Raw genomic sequence first — 14,865 nt, forward strand, 5'->3', positions numbered from 1 at the left:
AAGGAGTGATGCATGCAACCTTTCAAATTAAACAAGTCAAAGAAAGGCTAACAAAGCACAACTACAAATCAGGCGTTCAAACCCCCTATTCTTCCATCCAGATTAGAGGCCATGAGAGAGCCCTCACAAAATCAAATCAATATCAAACACTCCGCCGACATGTCTTTTCATTAAGACTTTCTAATTTGTCATTTCTCCCCCTTTGGTCTACCTTCAATAATTTTTTTGGTGCATCTCCAGTTGCAAAAATCTGTTGCAGTCTACTAAGTCCCACATCATAAATTGCCATTGCCATGTAGCAAAGTTTTCTTTTCTACAAGTTAGGGATGCATAGAGATAAGTATAACCTAGACTGCATATAATTATTGTTCAAACATTTTTTCTCGTTCAGATATGTGGTCAAGGTCAAAGAAGATTTGGTTTCCGGGATGAACAGTCAGTTTCTTGATCACTTCATCATCTCTTTGGGGCAATTCTTGTAGATTCTCTATGTTCTTACAGTCCTTAATGGACCCCAATCTCATGGATATAGATTTAGGAATTGGGTCTTTCATGTTCAAGCCCAAATGGGGAGAGGATTCAAATCAGGCCCAACGGGCATATCCTTGCTTCATAACTTGAGAAATCTTGGCAAGCTAGAAGTTTTGGTATTCCAATCATGATTGTTTTTTGTTTGTAGAACAACTCAGTGGACTCGAGATTTAAAGCTCTCAATGCAACAGACAATTACAACCTCAAGAATGATGAAGAAAATTTCTAACTACTAAATCAAATAATTTTCATACAACAAACATTATCACATAGCCAGCGCACATTTAAAAACAACTGAATAAGAGATGCATCAAAGCTTGAAAAGTTTTATATATTCACACTAACCCCTTGCAGATAAGACGTCAAAGTTGCTGAAATCTTCATTTGACGAAGATTCCTTGAGCCGAGAAGTTCTTCGAAGGTTTCTGTCGAAAGGAATATCATCTCTCTCCAGTGGAGCCACCTTATATGCTACCTGGTGCAGATGCAGAAATGCAACCATGCTAATTGCAACCATGGCAGCATTGCCAAGTATCCCGCCCACATGATCCATTTTGAGAGATTTCCTAGCAAAGTCGATGGTTGAAAATAGCATCTTGATCAGAGTATTAGACCTCTTTGAACTGTTCGGCAATGGCTTCTGACCCTTCGGGCTAAACTTTGGACCATCTTTGTTTTCGTGTGAAACATAGTTAGCGGCATAACGTACATCTCCAACAAACGCTAAAGCTTCACTGATGACTTTATAGTTCTTGCCATGATGTTCAGCCAATCTCATTGCAAGAACAATCCTACTTTGCTCTAGTCGTGCAATTGCAGCATCTCTCTCAACCTGCTGTTGCACTTGAACGGTCTGCAAATAAAAAGAAAGAATCCAGTGAGTCAATTGTCCTGTCAATATTCACTCCAATGAAATAGTTAGCAACATAACCTTAGAAGGCTATAAGTGGGAAGGAATATAAGAATGCAACTCACTACTGCTTTCATTTAAATGCAGAACATGAAGTTGCAAGTCCTATAGGCTACAGAACCATATCTAAATGGTACTAAGAATAGTCCATTTTTTTCTGGTAAGAAACTGAGCTTTCGTTGAGCAAAATGAAATAATAAATCAAGAGCAAACCAATAAACCGAGCTTCCATTGCTTAGGAGCCTCTATTCAGAACAATTTGCTCCTATTATTCCCAACTAGCCACTGAATGACTCGTAGAGTTAAATAATATACAAGCCATGATTTCAGTAGGAACGAAAGCTTCCATTGTTCTAAATTATAGTTTATTCTTTGAAAAAAGAAAAAGAACTTTGGTTAAATGGAAACCATTCAGGACGGACTAAAAGGAGAAAATTTCCACGACTTTAATTCTTGTGTGTGTGTGTGTGTCTGAGATGAGAGTGAGATGGATGCATCTTGGGATACACCATGTATTTCTACTCTTTAGTGGCACCCCAATGACACTATGATTGGACCAAAAATGGTTCTTTCACAATTTGATAGGAATCTATTCATCTTTTTCAATAGAATTACAGAGCCCTTTCGTGTGATTACATATTTTCCTTTATTCAAACATCAAAGTAGAAAATTCTATGATGGACATACAGTTGTTAGCCCTAATTCTACAAAGCCAGAAATCTTAATTTCAAAAACTGAAAAGGAAACTGCCGTTTGACTCCCTAAAATCATAAATTACACAAGCATTCATAATCAGAAACCAAAGTAAACAGTCAACGTTAAGAAATTAGCAATCCGTCCAATCTTCAGAAAAAATGGACATTGACGTAGAACAAAAAACAAAGAAGGCATATAATAGAGAACCTAGAAGGAACTCTTCCCTTCAGTCTTCCAGACAACAGACAACAAAGAAATTCATATATTACCGAATCAATCCCTACCGAAAATGAAGAAACAGGACCTAATTGAATCGCAAACATAGAGCTATGTGTACATAATCTGTTTGTTTAGGCAATAATGGAAATCCCCAATAATATCGAAAACAAAACTTATCCTGTTGTCTCTACCTTGAAATTACCCACTGGAAAACTAAAGAAACGAGAGAATTAAAAGAAGGCAGACGAAATAGGGAAGAAAAAGGAACATACATGAAAGAACTCGAGCTGATCTTCGAGATTCTCAAGAGCAGTTCGAATGGCATTAAGACTTCTGGCTTCCTGGATGGCAGAATCATCAAGGTCGACCCGAAATTCGTCGATGAAAGGGAAGACAGCAGTGTGGGGTAAGGGAATGGGGGCGTTGTTGGAATCCTTGTTGTTGTTGTTGTTGTTGTTGTCAGATTTCCTGAGATGTTTGGTGGAGGTGAGGAAGTGATCTCGGGAAATTGAGTGAATAGCTTCACTGAGCTTGTCGTGAAGATCCCAAATCTTCTCGAGGACGGCCTCGATTTCCTCGATCTCCATGTCCCATTTCATGGAGGGAAACAGAGAGAAAAGAGAGGGAAGAAGAAGGAGGAAAGAATGGAGTGGAGATTGGGGAAGGAATCTGAAAATTGTTTTGGGCCACATAAAATTTCCGGCCCGTATTCCCTCTCACTTTCAAATTTGGGATCCTTCGCCAATACAATAATTAGATCCAATAACATTAGAAAAAAATGGGGCTAGTTTTTTTTAAACGATAGAAAAATGGTTTCAAATCTAAAAAGATATTGACCATGCATAACGATCATAATTATGGTAAGTGAACATTTAGATTATATTAACACGATCGTGTAGTTCTTTTTAAATTATAGGAAAAGAGCTTTAAATTTAAATGATTGTGTTTACTATGGCAATCAATCGTGTTGACTCGTATTGACAATGGTAAATGATCGTTTAGATCATGTCAAAATGATGTTTAAACAATCTTGATATTTTCGAATATGAGGAAGATAAAATAACTTCAAAGAATTTTGCTAAAAATGGTGAAGATGAAATAGAAAATTTAAACAGAAGAATAATCGTTTAAAAATATAAGAAAATTTGTAACATATTTCAAGGGGCTAAAGAAAATATGAAAAATAAACTATATAGGTAAGATTTGAACTTAGGTTGGAAGGGAGATTGACAAGCAAAATAATCACTAAGCTAACTATAAATATTAAAAAATAAATAGTTTTTGTTTTATATATATTATATAAAAACAATAAAGTTGGCCTATGCTAAATCCGCCGGTGTTCATGAGTTTTTTTTTTTTTTTGTTAAATTAACCTAAAAAAAATTGCAAATATAGTAAAATTTATTAATAATAGGAGTCTCTTAATGATAGACTATTTTACAAATATTGGTCTATCACCGATAGATTTTGCTATATTTGCAATTTTTTAATAGATTGTTACATACTTAATTATTATTCCTAAAATTGCTACGATTATAATTACCCTCCAAAATTTTCCATCTTTTAAGAATCAAATGTCTTTAGGCCTCCTTCCACAAATGACATTTATGCCCACAATAATATAATAAGAAAAATATCAATTTAATTATACGAAAGACTTTTGGGTTGTATTGATGTAAACCATAAATTTTTGAGTGTTGTAGGATCATTTTACAACATAAACTAATTGTTGTATAAATTTAAACTCTAAACTTAACTTTATAAATATATCGATTTAAATCTTGAACATTCAAAATTGTATCAATTTAAACCCTCCATTGATATATTTTATTTTGAATAAACTTATAAAAATTCCTAGTTTAATTTAAAACACTTGTCAAAGTTTATGGTTTAATTTGATATACTTTTTAGGAAAATTTACGGTTAAAATTGATACACTTATTAATTTTGAATTTGTATTGATATAACTCGAGAATTTAAACTAATACAATTATTAGCTTATGATTTAAATTGATACAATTCCAAAAATTCAAAGGCGTAAATTAATTTTTGTTCAACATAATATATAACACACAAGGAGAAAATAATTGTATATTTAAAATAAAAATGGGGTGAACGACTAAAAAATAGTCTTTGCCACTATTTTTACGTGCTTCATGTCGGTTTTTCTAAATTGAAAGCTATCGAGATCTTTCCATTTAAAAAATTTACTATCAATTGCTATCATTAATTTTGAGGCAACATGCACAATTAAGTTCTACTGACTAGATGTTAGTTGAGCTATCTGTAGGTAAGTTTATTTAGTTTTTTTTTTCCTTTCAATACAACTAGTGCAAATATATGAGAATGGAATGAAACCTCCCGTTTTAACTACAAATCATATTTTATTAATTTATATGTTCATCAAAATTATTTACAAAATATAACAAAATTCATTAATCTCTTCGAAGTTCATTTGAAAATTTTGCTACATTTTGTAAATAGTTTTATTTTTTGTACTATTCATAATAATTATTCTCTTAAAAATGTTTCTATTTAGTCTTTAGGTTTATAATTAAGAATAAATCCATTTGATCCATGAGTAATATGGGAGAGTTGGGTTGGGGTGTGTTAAGAATATAACACTACAAGAAACGGGGGTACTCCCGACGCACAACTACGTCGGCGAAAATGCAAAGTACGTCGGAAAAGGATATCCCGACGTACAAAACGGCGTCGGGAAGCACGTCGGGAGAAATGCGTCGCGAGAGGCTTTCCCGACGCAGTACCAAATCAGCGTCGGGAAAGCCTTTCCCGACGCCGGGAGAAGCGTCGGCATGACGGCGTCGAGAAAACCTTATTCCCGACGCCGTCTATGCCGACGCGTCTCCCGGCGTCGGGAAACCCTGTTTTCCGACGTTTTTTTCCCGACGTATTGAACGTCGGGAAATATTTTTTTATATATTTTTTAAAATATTTTATTTTTACTTTTTTCCTTATAATATTTTGCTCAAACATTCACAATGATGTTCGGATTGCTCAAAAAAATTTCGCGACGTTTTGGATTAAATTAAAATAAATTAAAAAATATACAAACACAAATTAAAAAAATAGAATTAAAATTAATAATACGAATAAGTTGACTACAACAAAATATAGTTCTCAATATAGAAAAAACATAAACATAATGAAGCTAGGGATCATGTGGTGGTCCCTGTTGTGCACGAGTTAGGTCTTCAATCATCTTTTTCATAGCTTCCACTTGTGAAGCTAATGCTTGGTGATTTCTATCTTGTACTTCAATCCGTTCCAAAGCTTCATGAAGTTTAGCTTGTAATTCAATCTCTTTTTGTGTGGACTGCGAACAAGATGTCAACGAACTGCTTGCACTTGCCGTTCTGCGGGCCTTCGGCTTGGGTCCCCAACCAAGGCCTTTTGAGTAGCCTGGTCGTCTACCCAACACCTGATCGCATATCTCATCCTCAGAGAGTGGCCGACTACCCTCCCGCGATGTTATTATCTAAATCGTCCTCAAACTGGAGGAACATATCGTCCGTCTCCATAAAATTTGATCGTCGATATGACATAATGGCTATGGACATAGAAAACAAACATTTTCAATTTAACTTAAACCTCCCTCTCCCCAGATAAGTAGTAATTCCATTTCATAATAATTACACGACCCCTGTACACAAGACCCCTGTACACAAGATAATCTTCCCCATAGAATTTCTATCAGATCAAGACATCTCGGTATAGACTTAAGCATATTCAAAAATCTCATGCTAAAACTTTAACTTTCTGAAGTTAGCATGCTTATGAAAAAAAAAACTCTTTAGAACTTCAATCATGCTTTCTCATAACTCTTTCTAAACTTGAAACTCATGCTTTGTAAATAATTTCATAAATCTAGAATATTCAAATGCTTAAACTCCAAGCATGCTTTAAAACATATTAACAATCTCAAATTCAATAAACACCCCCCCCCCCCCCCCAATTCAATATAACCTCAAAAATCTCTACACATTCAAATTTTTTATCAATCTCAAATTCAATTTCAACTTCAATCTCAACGTCAATCTTAAATCCTAAAACCACTTCAAATTCAAATTCAACACTAAAACCTAAAACTAATTCAAAATCTATATCCTAAAACTATTTCAAAATCTAAATTCTAAAACTAATCCTAAAACTAATTAACTAAAGCAAAACTAAAACAAAAACAAAAAAGAACTTTAAACAATTTCAATAATACATAAATTTTTTTAACTTTGAAACAAAAAAAAAAAACAAAAAAACAAACAAACCCTAAACTAATTTTTATCAAAAAAAACCCTAAAAAAACTAAATAAATTTACATATTTCACTTACCTAAAGTGGCAGACGGCGACGAGGAACAACGGCGAGGGCGGTCGGCGACGGACGGCGGCGGAACAAAAGGAAAGCACGGCCGGCGGCGACTTCTTCTTCTTCTCCTTTCTTTTTCTCCTCCTCTCGGTTTCGGTTCTGTGAATACAGAACTGAAACGAATTTAAAGGGGATTTCCCGACGCAGTGACGTGGCGTCGGGAATTCCCTCAAAATGCGTCGGGAAAAGGGGAATTCCCGACGCTCATTAAACCCCTTTTCCCGACGTTTCACGCGGCGTCGGGAAAAACCCCTATTCCCGACGCCGCTCCCAACGCACTGTGCACGGCGTCGGGAAAGATGGTTTTCAACCGATGTATTTTTTCCGACGCCTTCATGGTGCGTCGGGAAAGATGGTTTTCCCGACGCCGCTCCCGACGCACTGTGCACGGCGTCGGGAAAAACCCCTTTTCCCGATGTATTTTTGCCGACGCCTTCATGGTGCGTCGGGAAAGATGGTTTTCCCGACGCATCTCCCGACGCGTTGTTGAGGGCGTCGGGAAAGCCCTTATTCCCGACGTTCTTTATGCCGACGTGCTTTTCGGCGTCGGGAATGCTCCATTTTCTTGTAGTGTAACCAACCCATAGTTTGGTTCACTAATAACTCACATTTCTCACAAAAAAAACTGACATTTCACCTTATTATTCATGTCAACCCTCCAAATATTACTTCCAGCTATAATTATTATCAACTCAACCTAACATAATTATGTGTTTTTATTACTAACCAAACCCCCTAACTTTCAAAATGGTACCTTTTTAGCTCTAAGTTTTTTAAAATTAAATTTAGATAGTCTTTGATCTGTCTTCGAGAGTTTTATTCTTTTATTTTAAATAATTATATGATAGTTTGAATTAGAAAAATAGTTTCAAAAAACGGTATTATCTCTAGATTTTTTTTATAATTTTAAATATCAACAACTATTTTGAAAAATAAAACAAAAAATATACTTCAAGGACCATTTAAACATATTTATAAAAACTCAATAATTAAAAAGTTACATGAGAGATCAAATAATATCTATTTTTAAAATCTAATGACTAAAAGAAAATATTATTGGACTAAAAAATATTTTTTTCAAAAATATATATAGTTGCAAGTATAGAAATTATATTAAAAATATTAACATATATTACAACATTTTATAAAAATTTGCAAATATAACAAAAGTTGTCAAAGTCTATTATTAATAAACGACTATGTTGCAAATATTGATCTATCATAGATAGACCACATAGAAGTTTATCGGCAATAGAAGTCTATCACATCCGTGATAAACTTTGATATATATTTACAATTTTAAAAATATTTTACTATATATTTAATTATATTTTTTAAAAAAGTAGTTATTTATTATAATTATCCAAAATATAGATTGTAACCGGTAAGTAGACCAACTAAATTTTGGGAAAATGGTGAGTTTTTCAGTCTTTTTTACACAAACTTGTTCTTCAATTACAATTATTACAAAGAGTACAACACATTGATCATAGTCAACATTACTTACTAACAAATATGTTTAATTATTAGAGTAAAAAACGCTCTCCAAAAAGCATTTTTTGCTCTTTATTTCTTCACCATCTCCAATCCTTCACATATAAATATACTTCACAAAAGCACAACACCGAGAGCACATATCATTAAAACCCTAATTTTTATATGTCATCATACATTTTGTCCTTCCATTTCATGACCTTTCCCCATTGATCTCACAGGCATATGAGTTTCATTTTCACCTTCCCTGCCCCCATCTTCACCGGAGATCTCCTCCAAGGATCGCCCTTTCGTCTCCGTCACCAAGAACGTAAACACAAACCCTAGCATATTAGTAAAGGCCAAGAAAATCATAGCCTTTTGAATCTTGCTAGGGTTTCCATCTAGGGTATAGTTTTGCACCCCGAAAGCTCCAACGATCGCACCAGCCTTCCCCGATGCGGCACTTAATGCATGACATGTGGACCGAACCCTAGTTGGGAAAAGCTCAGCAGGAAGGACAAAGGTAGTACTATTAGGACCAAAGTTGGCAAAGAAAAACGTCAAGCCATAAAGAATTGCAAACTCGACAGGATGATTCTTCATATAGTTGTAACGAACACCGAGAACGGCCATGAAAATGGACATCATAAAGAAACCAATCAATTGGATTTTGAACCTTCCAAGCTTCTCAATGAGAAACACAGTGAACCAATAGCCAGGGAAAGTTCCAAGTAAAGCAACAAGAAACATAGCTTTAGAAGTTTCATAAACCTCTTCCAATGCACTAATTTCCTCAGGTTTCCTAGTCAAATTCATAGCTGGGAATATATCTTTTTGTGTAAGATTATTACTATAAAATGCAATGTCCAACAGGAACCAAGTAGTGGTAGTTCCAATCAAATGAAGTCCATGGCGATCAAAAAACTCTTTAGATAACAAACCATATTCATTGGCTGCTTTGAAATTGGAAAGTTTTTCTTGTTCGGCTTGAATTTGAATTTCTAAAACTTTTCCCATATCGGCAGCTGCTTGTTTGGCATTACCTTCAATTAGGGCAGTGTAACGTCCTGTTTCAGGCATTTTCATTCTCCAATAGTAAGTTAAAATGGCTGGTAAAGCACCAAGCATTAGGACTATTCTCCATAGGAAATCTCCTTCAGGTTGTGTTGAAAACACATGGTCAGCTTTGTATGCGGGAGCTTTATGAAGGGAGAGGAAGATTTTTGATAAGATCATTGATACCAACCCTGCAAATATTAGCCCCATACCCTACATATATATACATACATATAATTAAAATTATTATGTATACAGAACTAGGCCGGTTTAGTCTCAATTATTAGGAATAAGTTTTGAATTTTATCAAAAGTGTATATCATATTTTGTTTAATCTACCTTTTTCTTATAATTTTTTTTTCAAAAAAAAAATTAATTGTTATAAGGAATTGAACCAATCAAAATTCGAAAAATATGTGGGAAAATAAATAATTACTATGAAATGATAAATTTGAGACGAGAATAACAAATTTTTAGGAAAGCTGAAATATAAAAGTCGTATCTAATAGCTTCTACACGTGAGAACAAATCTAAAAGTGTTTCTAATGCAGTTTAAATCAATAATTTGTTCTACTAAACAACGTAGGTTGGGTTAAAATCTTTATATATAATTATTGCTTATTGCGATTGCCACATGGAATCTAAAAAGTTGTCGATAATTTTGATCTTTTTCATTATATTCACGAACTATCAACTTTATGTTTAGTAAATTCATAAAAAAGTTGAACCTGCATAGCAAAGACAGCTGCAATGAAAGCTCCTCGAGTCTTTTTGTTAGCATATTCAGACATGATGGTGGCTGAAAGTGGATAGTCACCCCCAATGCCAAAACCAAGCCAAAATCTAAAGAAACAAAGTGTACCTATCACTGATTTTGATGTTGACCCAAAAGAAAGCCCTGAGCAAATGGCACAAAAAGCCATAAGAACTAGGGTAACACCGTAAACTTTCTTCCTTCCAAGTTTATCACCCAACCACCCAAAGAAAAGTTGTCCCATTAGGGTTCCGACCAACGCAACTCCCACAACCGCGTTGTTGATTTGGTTCGGAAGTTTTCCCGGCTTAGTACTATCTGGATTGAAGTAATAAAGTCGACCGAGAAGCTTCGACACGGTTGAGATGCAGAAAAGATCGTAGGCATCTGTGAAAAAGCCCATCCCGGCTATGACTATGGCCGTAATATGGTACCATTGTGTCCGAGCGTTGTCGAGGGCATCGAGCACGGCAATTGCCATGATGATTCTCGAGGTGACGATGGAGCGGAGGATTGATGGGAGATGTGTTTTTGGTTGTCGGGTCGATGATTGTTAATTAATAATTAGTAGGTATTTTTATAGTGAATAGATCAAGCATTGAAAGCAAAGTGAAGGGATTATGGATGTCGTTTAATCCTAGGTTGTGAAGAACAAGGTGATAAAAATGAGCTAATCAACAAAGAGGATATTTAGCATATTCTTTATTTTCTTTCATACACATAATAATTTTGGGGCAAAATTGACCTAAGAGACAGCGATTTACGAATTATTATCTCATCACTTATTGTTTCCTAATTCCAATTTATTAAATTAATTTATTTTGGTTTTTCCAAAGCTGAAATGCTCAAAAGCTAGCTGTTGACATATATATACTACAACAAACATAGAGAGGCTAATTGCGTATAATATCATATATAACATATTTTTCTTTTAGATTTTTTTTTGTTTAAATTAAAGAAAAAAAAAAACTATTTTCTTAAATAAATTAGATATTTATTTGATTATTATTATTATTATATATATATTTGGCTCTTGAGTGTGTTTATGGGTTGGTTGGTACCCTTTGTGTGTGCGATCAAACTTATGCACTCCAACATAGTTGCTATATACATCTCTCAATTTTTATATTTAAAATTGTCTATAATCAAATGAACATATTGTCAATTAGAAGGCAAAATCATGATTACCTCTTGTGTGCCAAATATTAATATTAACATGTGTTATATATATATATATATATATATATATATAGGGGAGGAGGAGATCTTCTTGATGTTCTTTCTTACGGTAATATAATGGGTGAAGAATTTGGACATGGCTTTAATGATATTTATAAACTTTGTTTTTGTTTGTCATTGCAAAAATTTTAAAAACATTGTCATGACAGTAACATTTGATGATATCAAAATAAGGTCAAAGGTTTAGACTCTCGTACTTGACCATCACTCGAAACTAATAAAAAGAAATTATGATGTGGAAAAGTCACAAACTAATTATTAGATTAGGATATATTCATTAATCACAAACTAATTATTAGATTTGGATATATTCATTAATCACAAACTAATTATTAGATTTGGATATATTCATTAAACTTACACATTCTTAATTAGATGACACAAAGATTCTATTCAAAATTAGTTAGTATATATTGTGAGCGCAATATTAAATAAGTAGTTTACGATCCTACAATATTGTATATGTATATACATTAAGATATAATATTGTTAAATAAGAATTTTTGGAACCAATCACAAATTGCCACGTCATTTATTAAAATAATTATATTTGGGATTAACTAAAAATTGTCATGTGTCCCAAATTAAATTTAAAGACAAATTGGACAATTCTAATGATGTCACGTGTCTTTATTATGACAATTGGGTCAAATTAATTATTTTGGTTCAATTAAATATTATTTAGTTAGGCTAAAATTCAATTGAGCCCAAAAATAAGCTTAATTTAGCTTAACATAAAATATGACCCAAATCCATGTGATTGAGCCCATGGGTATGGTCCATGGACCAGAACAGGCTCAAATCCATAAAAGCCCACCAGGGAACTCTATAAATAGAGAAGTTCTTTCATTTGTGGGGTTGGAAATTTTTGACTCCATAAGGTCTAGAGAGGATTCTCCCAAGAGATAGAAGCCTCCCCAACTTCTGAAGTCAACCAACCTCGAAGATCAAAGTTCTTTGAAGATACAAACTTTCTTCCAAGACTCCAACTTCAAGAACACCCTCGAAGATTGAAGCTTCTTTGAAGATACAAACTTTCTTCCAAGACTCCAACTTCAAGAACACCCTCAAAGATTGAAGCTCCTTTGAAGATACAAGATTTCTTCCAAGTCTTCAACTTCAAGAACACCTTCGAAGATTGAAGCTCCTTTGAAGATCCAAGCTTTCTTCCAAGTCTCTAACTTCAAGAACACCTTCGAAGATTGAAGCTCCTTTGAAGATCCAAGCTTTCTTCCAAGTCTTCAACTTCAAGAACACCCTCAAAGATTGAAGCTTTTTCGAAGATACAAGCTTTCTTCCAAGACTCCAACTTCAAGAACATCACGTGCTTCGCATCCTCAAATCAAGCGTAAGCATCCAGACGAGAGAGAATCAGATGATCAAATTCTAGAGATCGAACCACATCGCATCAAATCAACGTAAATACAACATCAACACAAGTTCAACTCCACGAATCAAATTTTTTTCGAAAATCTTGTGTGAAAAAATTGGCACGCCCAGTGGGACCTCTCTACCTCTCCTTCTCTCTCGTCATCCAACTACAAGAAAATCAATGGCAACAAATAAGGCTGCATCCAAATCTTCTACTGCAAGTGACTCTTACATTGGACTTGTCACCCAAAGTCACTTAAAGAGAAGCATGCAAGAACAAGAACAAGGTTTTGTCCTCAAGAAGATAAGTTTGGAACAACTGATAGAATCTCCTAAAGGCGGGATCATCATCAGAGATAATCCTTTGTTCAACAACTCTATGCCTGCTTCTAATCTATCAAACAAAGAATCACACCTTGAAGTAGTGTCTGTCATGATGGTAGATGTGACAGCTGAGGCAACCATGGAAGAGATGGAGAGAAAAATAAATTTCCTAATGAAAAATTTTGAGGAGCGAGATCATGAAATCGCCGCCTTGAAAGATCAAATGAAGGCTTGCAAAACTGGTGAGTCAAGTCAAACTCCTGTTGTCAAAGCTACTGATAAAGGGAAGAATGTGGTGCAGGAAAACCAACCACAACAACAATCAGTCTCTGTTGCTTCTCTCTCAGTTCAGCAGCTACAGGATATGATCGCGAATTCCATTAGAGCTCAGTATGGAGGACCACCGCAAACTTCTTTCATGTACTCTAAGTCGTACACCAAGAGAATCGACAACTTGAGAATGCCACTTGGGTACCAACCTCCAAAATTCCAGCAATTCGATGGAAAGGGCAACCCAAAGCAGCATATCGCCCACTTTGTCGAAACATGTGAAAATGCAGGATCAAGAGGAGACCAACTAGTCAGGCAGTTCGTTCGAAGCTTGAAAGGAAATGCTTTCGAGTGGTATACTGATCTAGAGCCAGAAGTAATTGATAGCTGAGAGCAGCTGGAAATAGAGTTTCTCAACCGCTTTTATAGCACTAGGCGTGTCGTCAGCATGATGGAGTTAACAAATACAAAACAGCGGAAGGGAGAGCCAGTCATCGACTACATAAACCGATGGAGAGCTCTAAGCCTGGATTGCAAAGACAAACTCACAGAACTGTCTGCAGTAGAGATGTGCACCCAAGGTATGCACTGGGAACTTCTCTATATTTTACAGGGAATAAAACCTCGCACATTTGAAGAATTGTCAACTCGCGCCCATGATATGGAGTTGAGTATAGCCAACATAGGAGCAAAAGATTTCTTGGTTCAAAGAACAAAAAGGAGTGACAAGAATGAAATCAATGACACTAAAAAGATTGCAAATAATATCCTAAACGAGTCTATGCTTGTTCAAGAGACTCCATTGAAATCTTTCTCTAAAAGAAAAGAAACAAAACATGAAAGAAATTATGATGGCGATGAAAAGCGACGCCCAACTCTTAGAGAAAGACAGAAAAAAGTTTATCCCTTTCCTGACTCTGATGTTGCAGACATGTTAGAGCAATTAATAGAGAAGCAACTTATTCAGTTGCCAGAATGTAAACGACCGGAGCAAGCAGGAAAAGTAGATGATCCTAACTACTGTAAGTATCATCGGGTCATTAGTCACCCTGTTGAAAAGTGCTTCGTGTTAAAGGAGCTAATTCTAAAGTTGGCTCGTGAAAATAAAATTGAGCTGGATATTGATGAAGTAGCTCAAACAAATCATGTTGCAGTTAATATGACTTCAAGTGTTCTGCCATCAATACTGCTTTATGATCAAAGAGAAAGTTTGATTCAATTTGGGACTTTCGAACCTATACTTGTTCGATTCCAACAAAAGACCATGACGTCGAACTCTCAAAACAAAGAAGAGACAAGTGAGGATGAGGGCGAAGAATGGATAGGCGTGACTCATAAAAAAGAGAGACAAATAGGTTCCGTTCAAACGAATTCGAACTTCCATCAAAAGCATTCAAAAGGAAACATTTCCCATAAAAAGAAGGGAAGAAGGAACAAGAAGATGTGGAAGCCTAAGCCCATCAAAGGAAAAGACAAGGACTTCTTCCAACCTCGACGATCGATAAATTTGGCAGAATTCCTCCCAAGAAGTTTCCTTGAGGATCATCCAGAAAAAATACTAGAAGTCACTGCATGTCATACTACCAGCATAGTAGAAGTCGACAACAATTATGATTCTTATGAAGAAGTAGAC

The 14,865-nt window shown here is 35.0% G+C and overlaps 2 protein-coding genes and 1 non-coding gene across 3 annotated transcripts; 1 reads left to right on the plus strand and 2 right to left on the minus strand.

Annotated features, from left to right (window-relative positions):
- Positions 1-741: 741 nt before the first annotated feature.
- LOC103484150 (plastid division protein PDV1) lies at positions 742-3,039 on the minus strand. Its single transcript, XM_008441106.3, has 2 exons — positions 2,629-3,039; positions 742-1,384 (listed from the first exon to the last, which is right to left on the minus strand). Exons 1-2 carry the CDS (start codon positions 2,953-2,955, stop codon positions 872-874), a joined length of 840 nt encoding a protein of 279 aa, XP_008439328.2. The 5' UTR covers positions 2,956-3,039; the 3' UTR covers positions 742-871.
- LOC127150120 (small nucleolar RNA snoR2/U65) lies at positions 1,975-2,081 on the plus strand. The gene has a single exon (XR_007822137.1). It is a non-coding gene; the product is annotated as a small nucleolar RNA snoR2/U65 (small nucleolar RNA).
- Positions 3,040-8,308: 5,269 nt separating the features above from the next.
- Positions 8,309-10,641, minus strand: LOC103484218 (low affinity inorganic phosphate transporter 5-like). The gene is made up of 2 exons (XM_008441180.2): positions 10,003-10,641; positions 8,309-9,487 (listed from the first exon to the last, which is right to left on the minus strand). The coding sequence occupies exons 1-2, from the start codon at positions 10,507-10,509 to the stop codon at positions 8,408-8,410; spliced, it is 1,587 nt and encodes a 528-aa protein (XP_008439402.1). The 5' UTR covers positions 10,510-10,641; the 3' UTR covers positions 8,309-8,407.
- Between the last annotated feature and the right edge of the window lie 4,224 nt (positions 10,642-14,865).

This window comes from Cucumis melo, chromosome 6, assembly GCF_025177605.1.
Source record: "Cucumis melo cultivar AY chromosome 6, USDA_Cmelo_AY_1.0, whole genome shotgun sequence".
NCBI classification, from domain to species: domain Eukaryota; kingdom Viridiplantae; phylum Streptophyta; class Magnoliopsida; order Cucurbitales; family Cucurbitaceae; genus Cucumis; species Cucumis melo.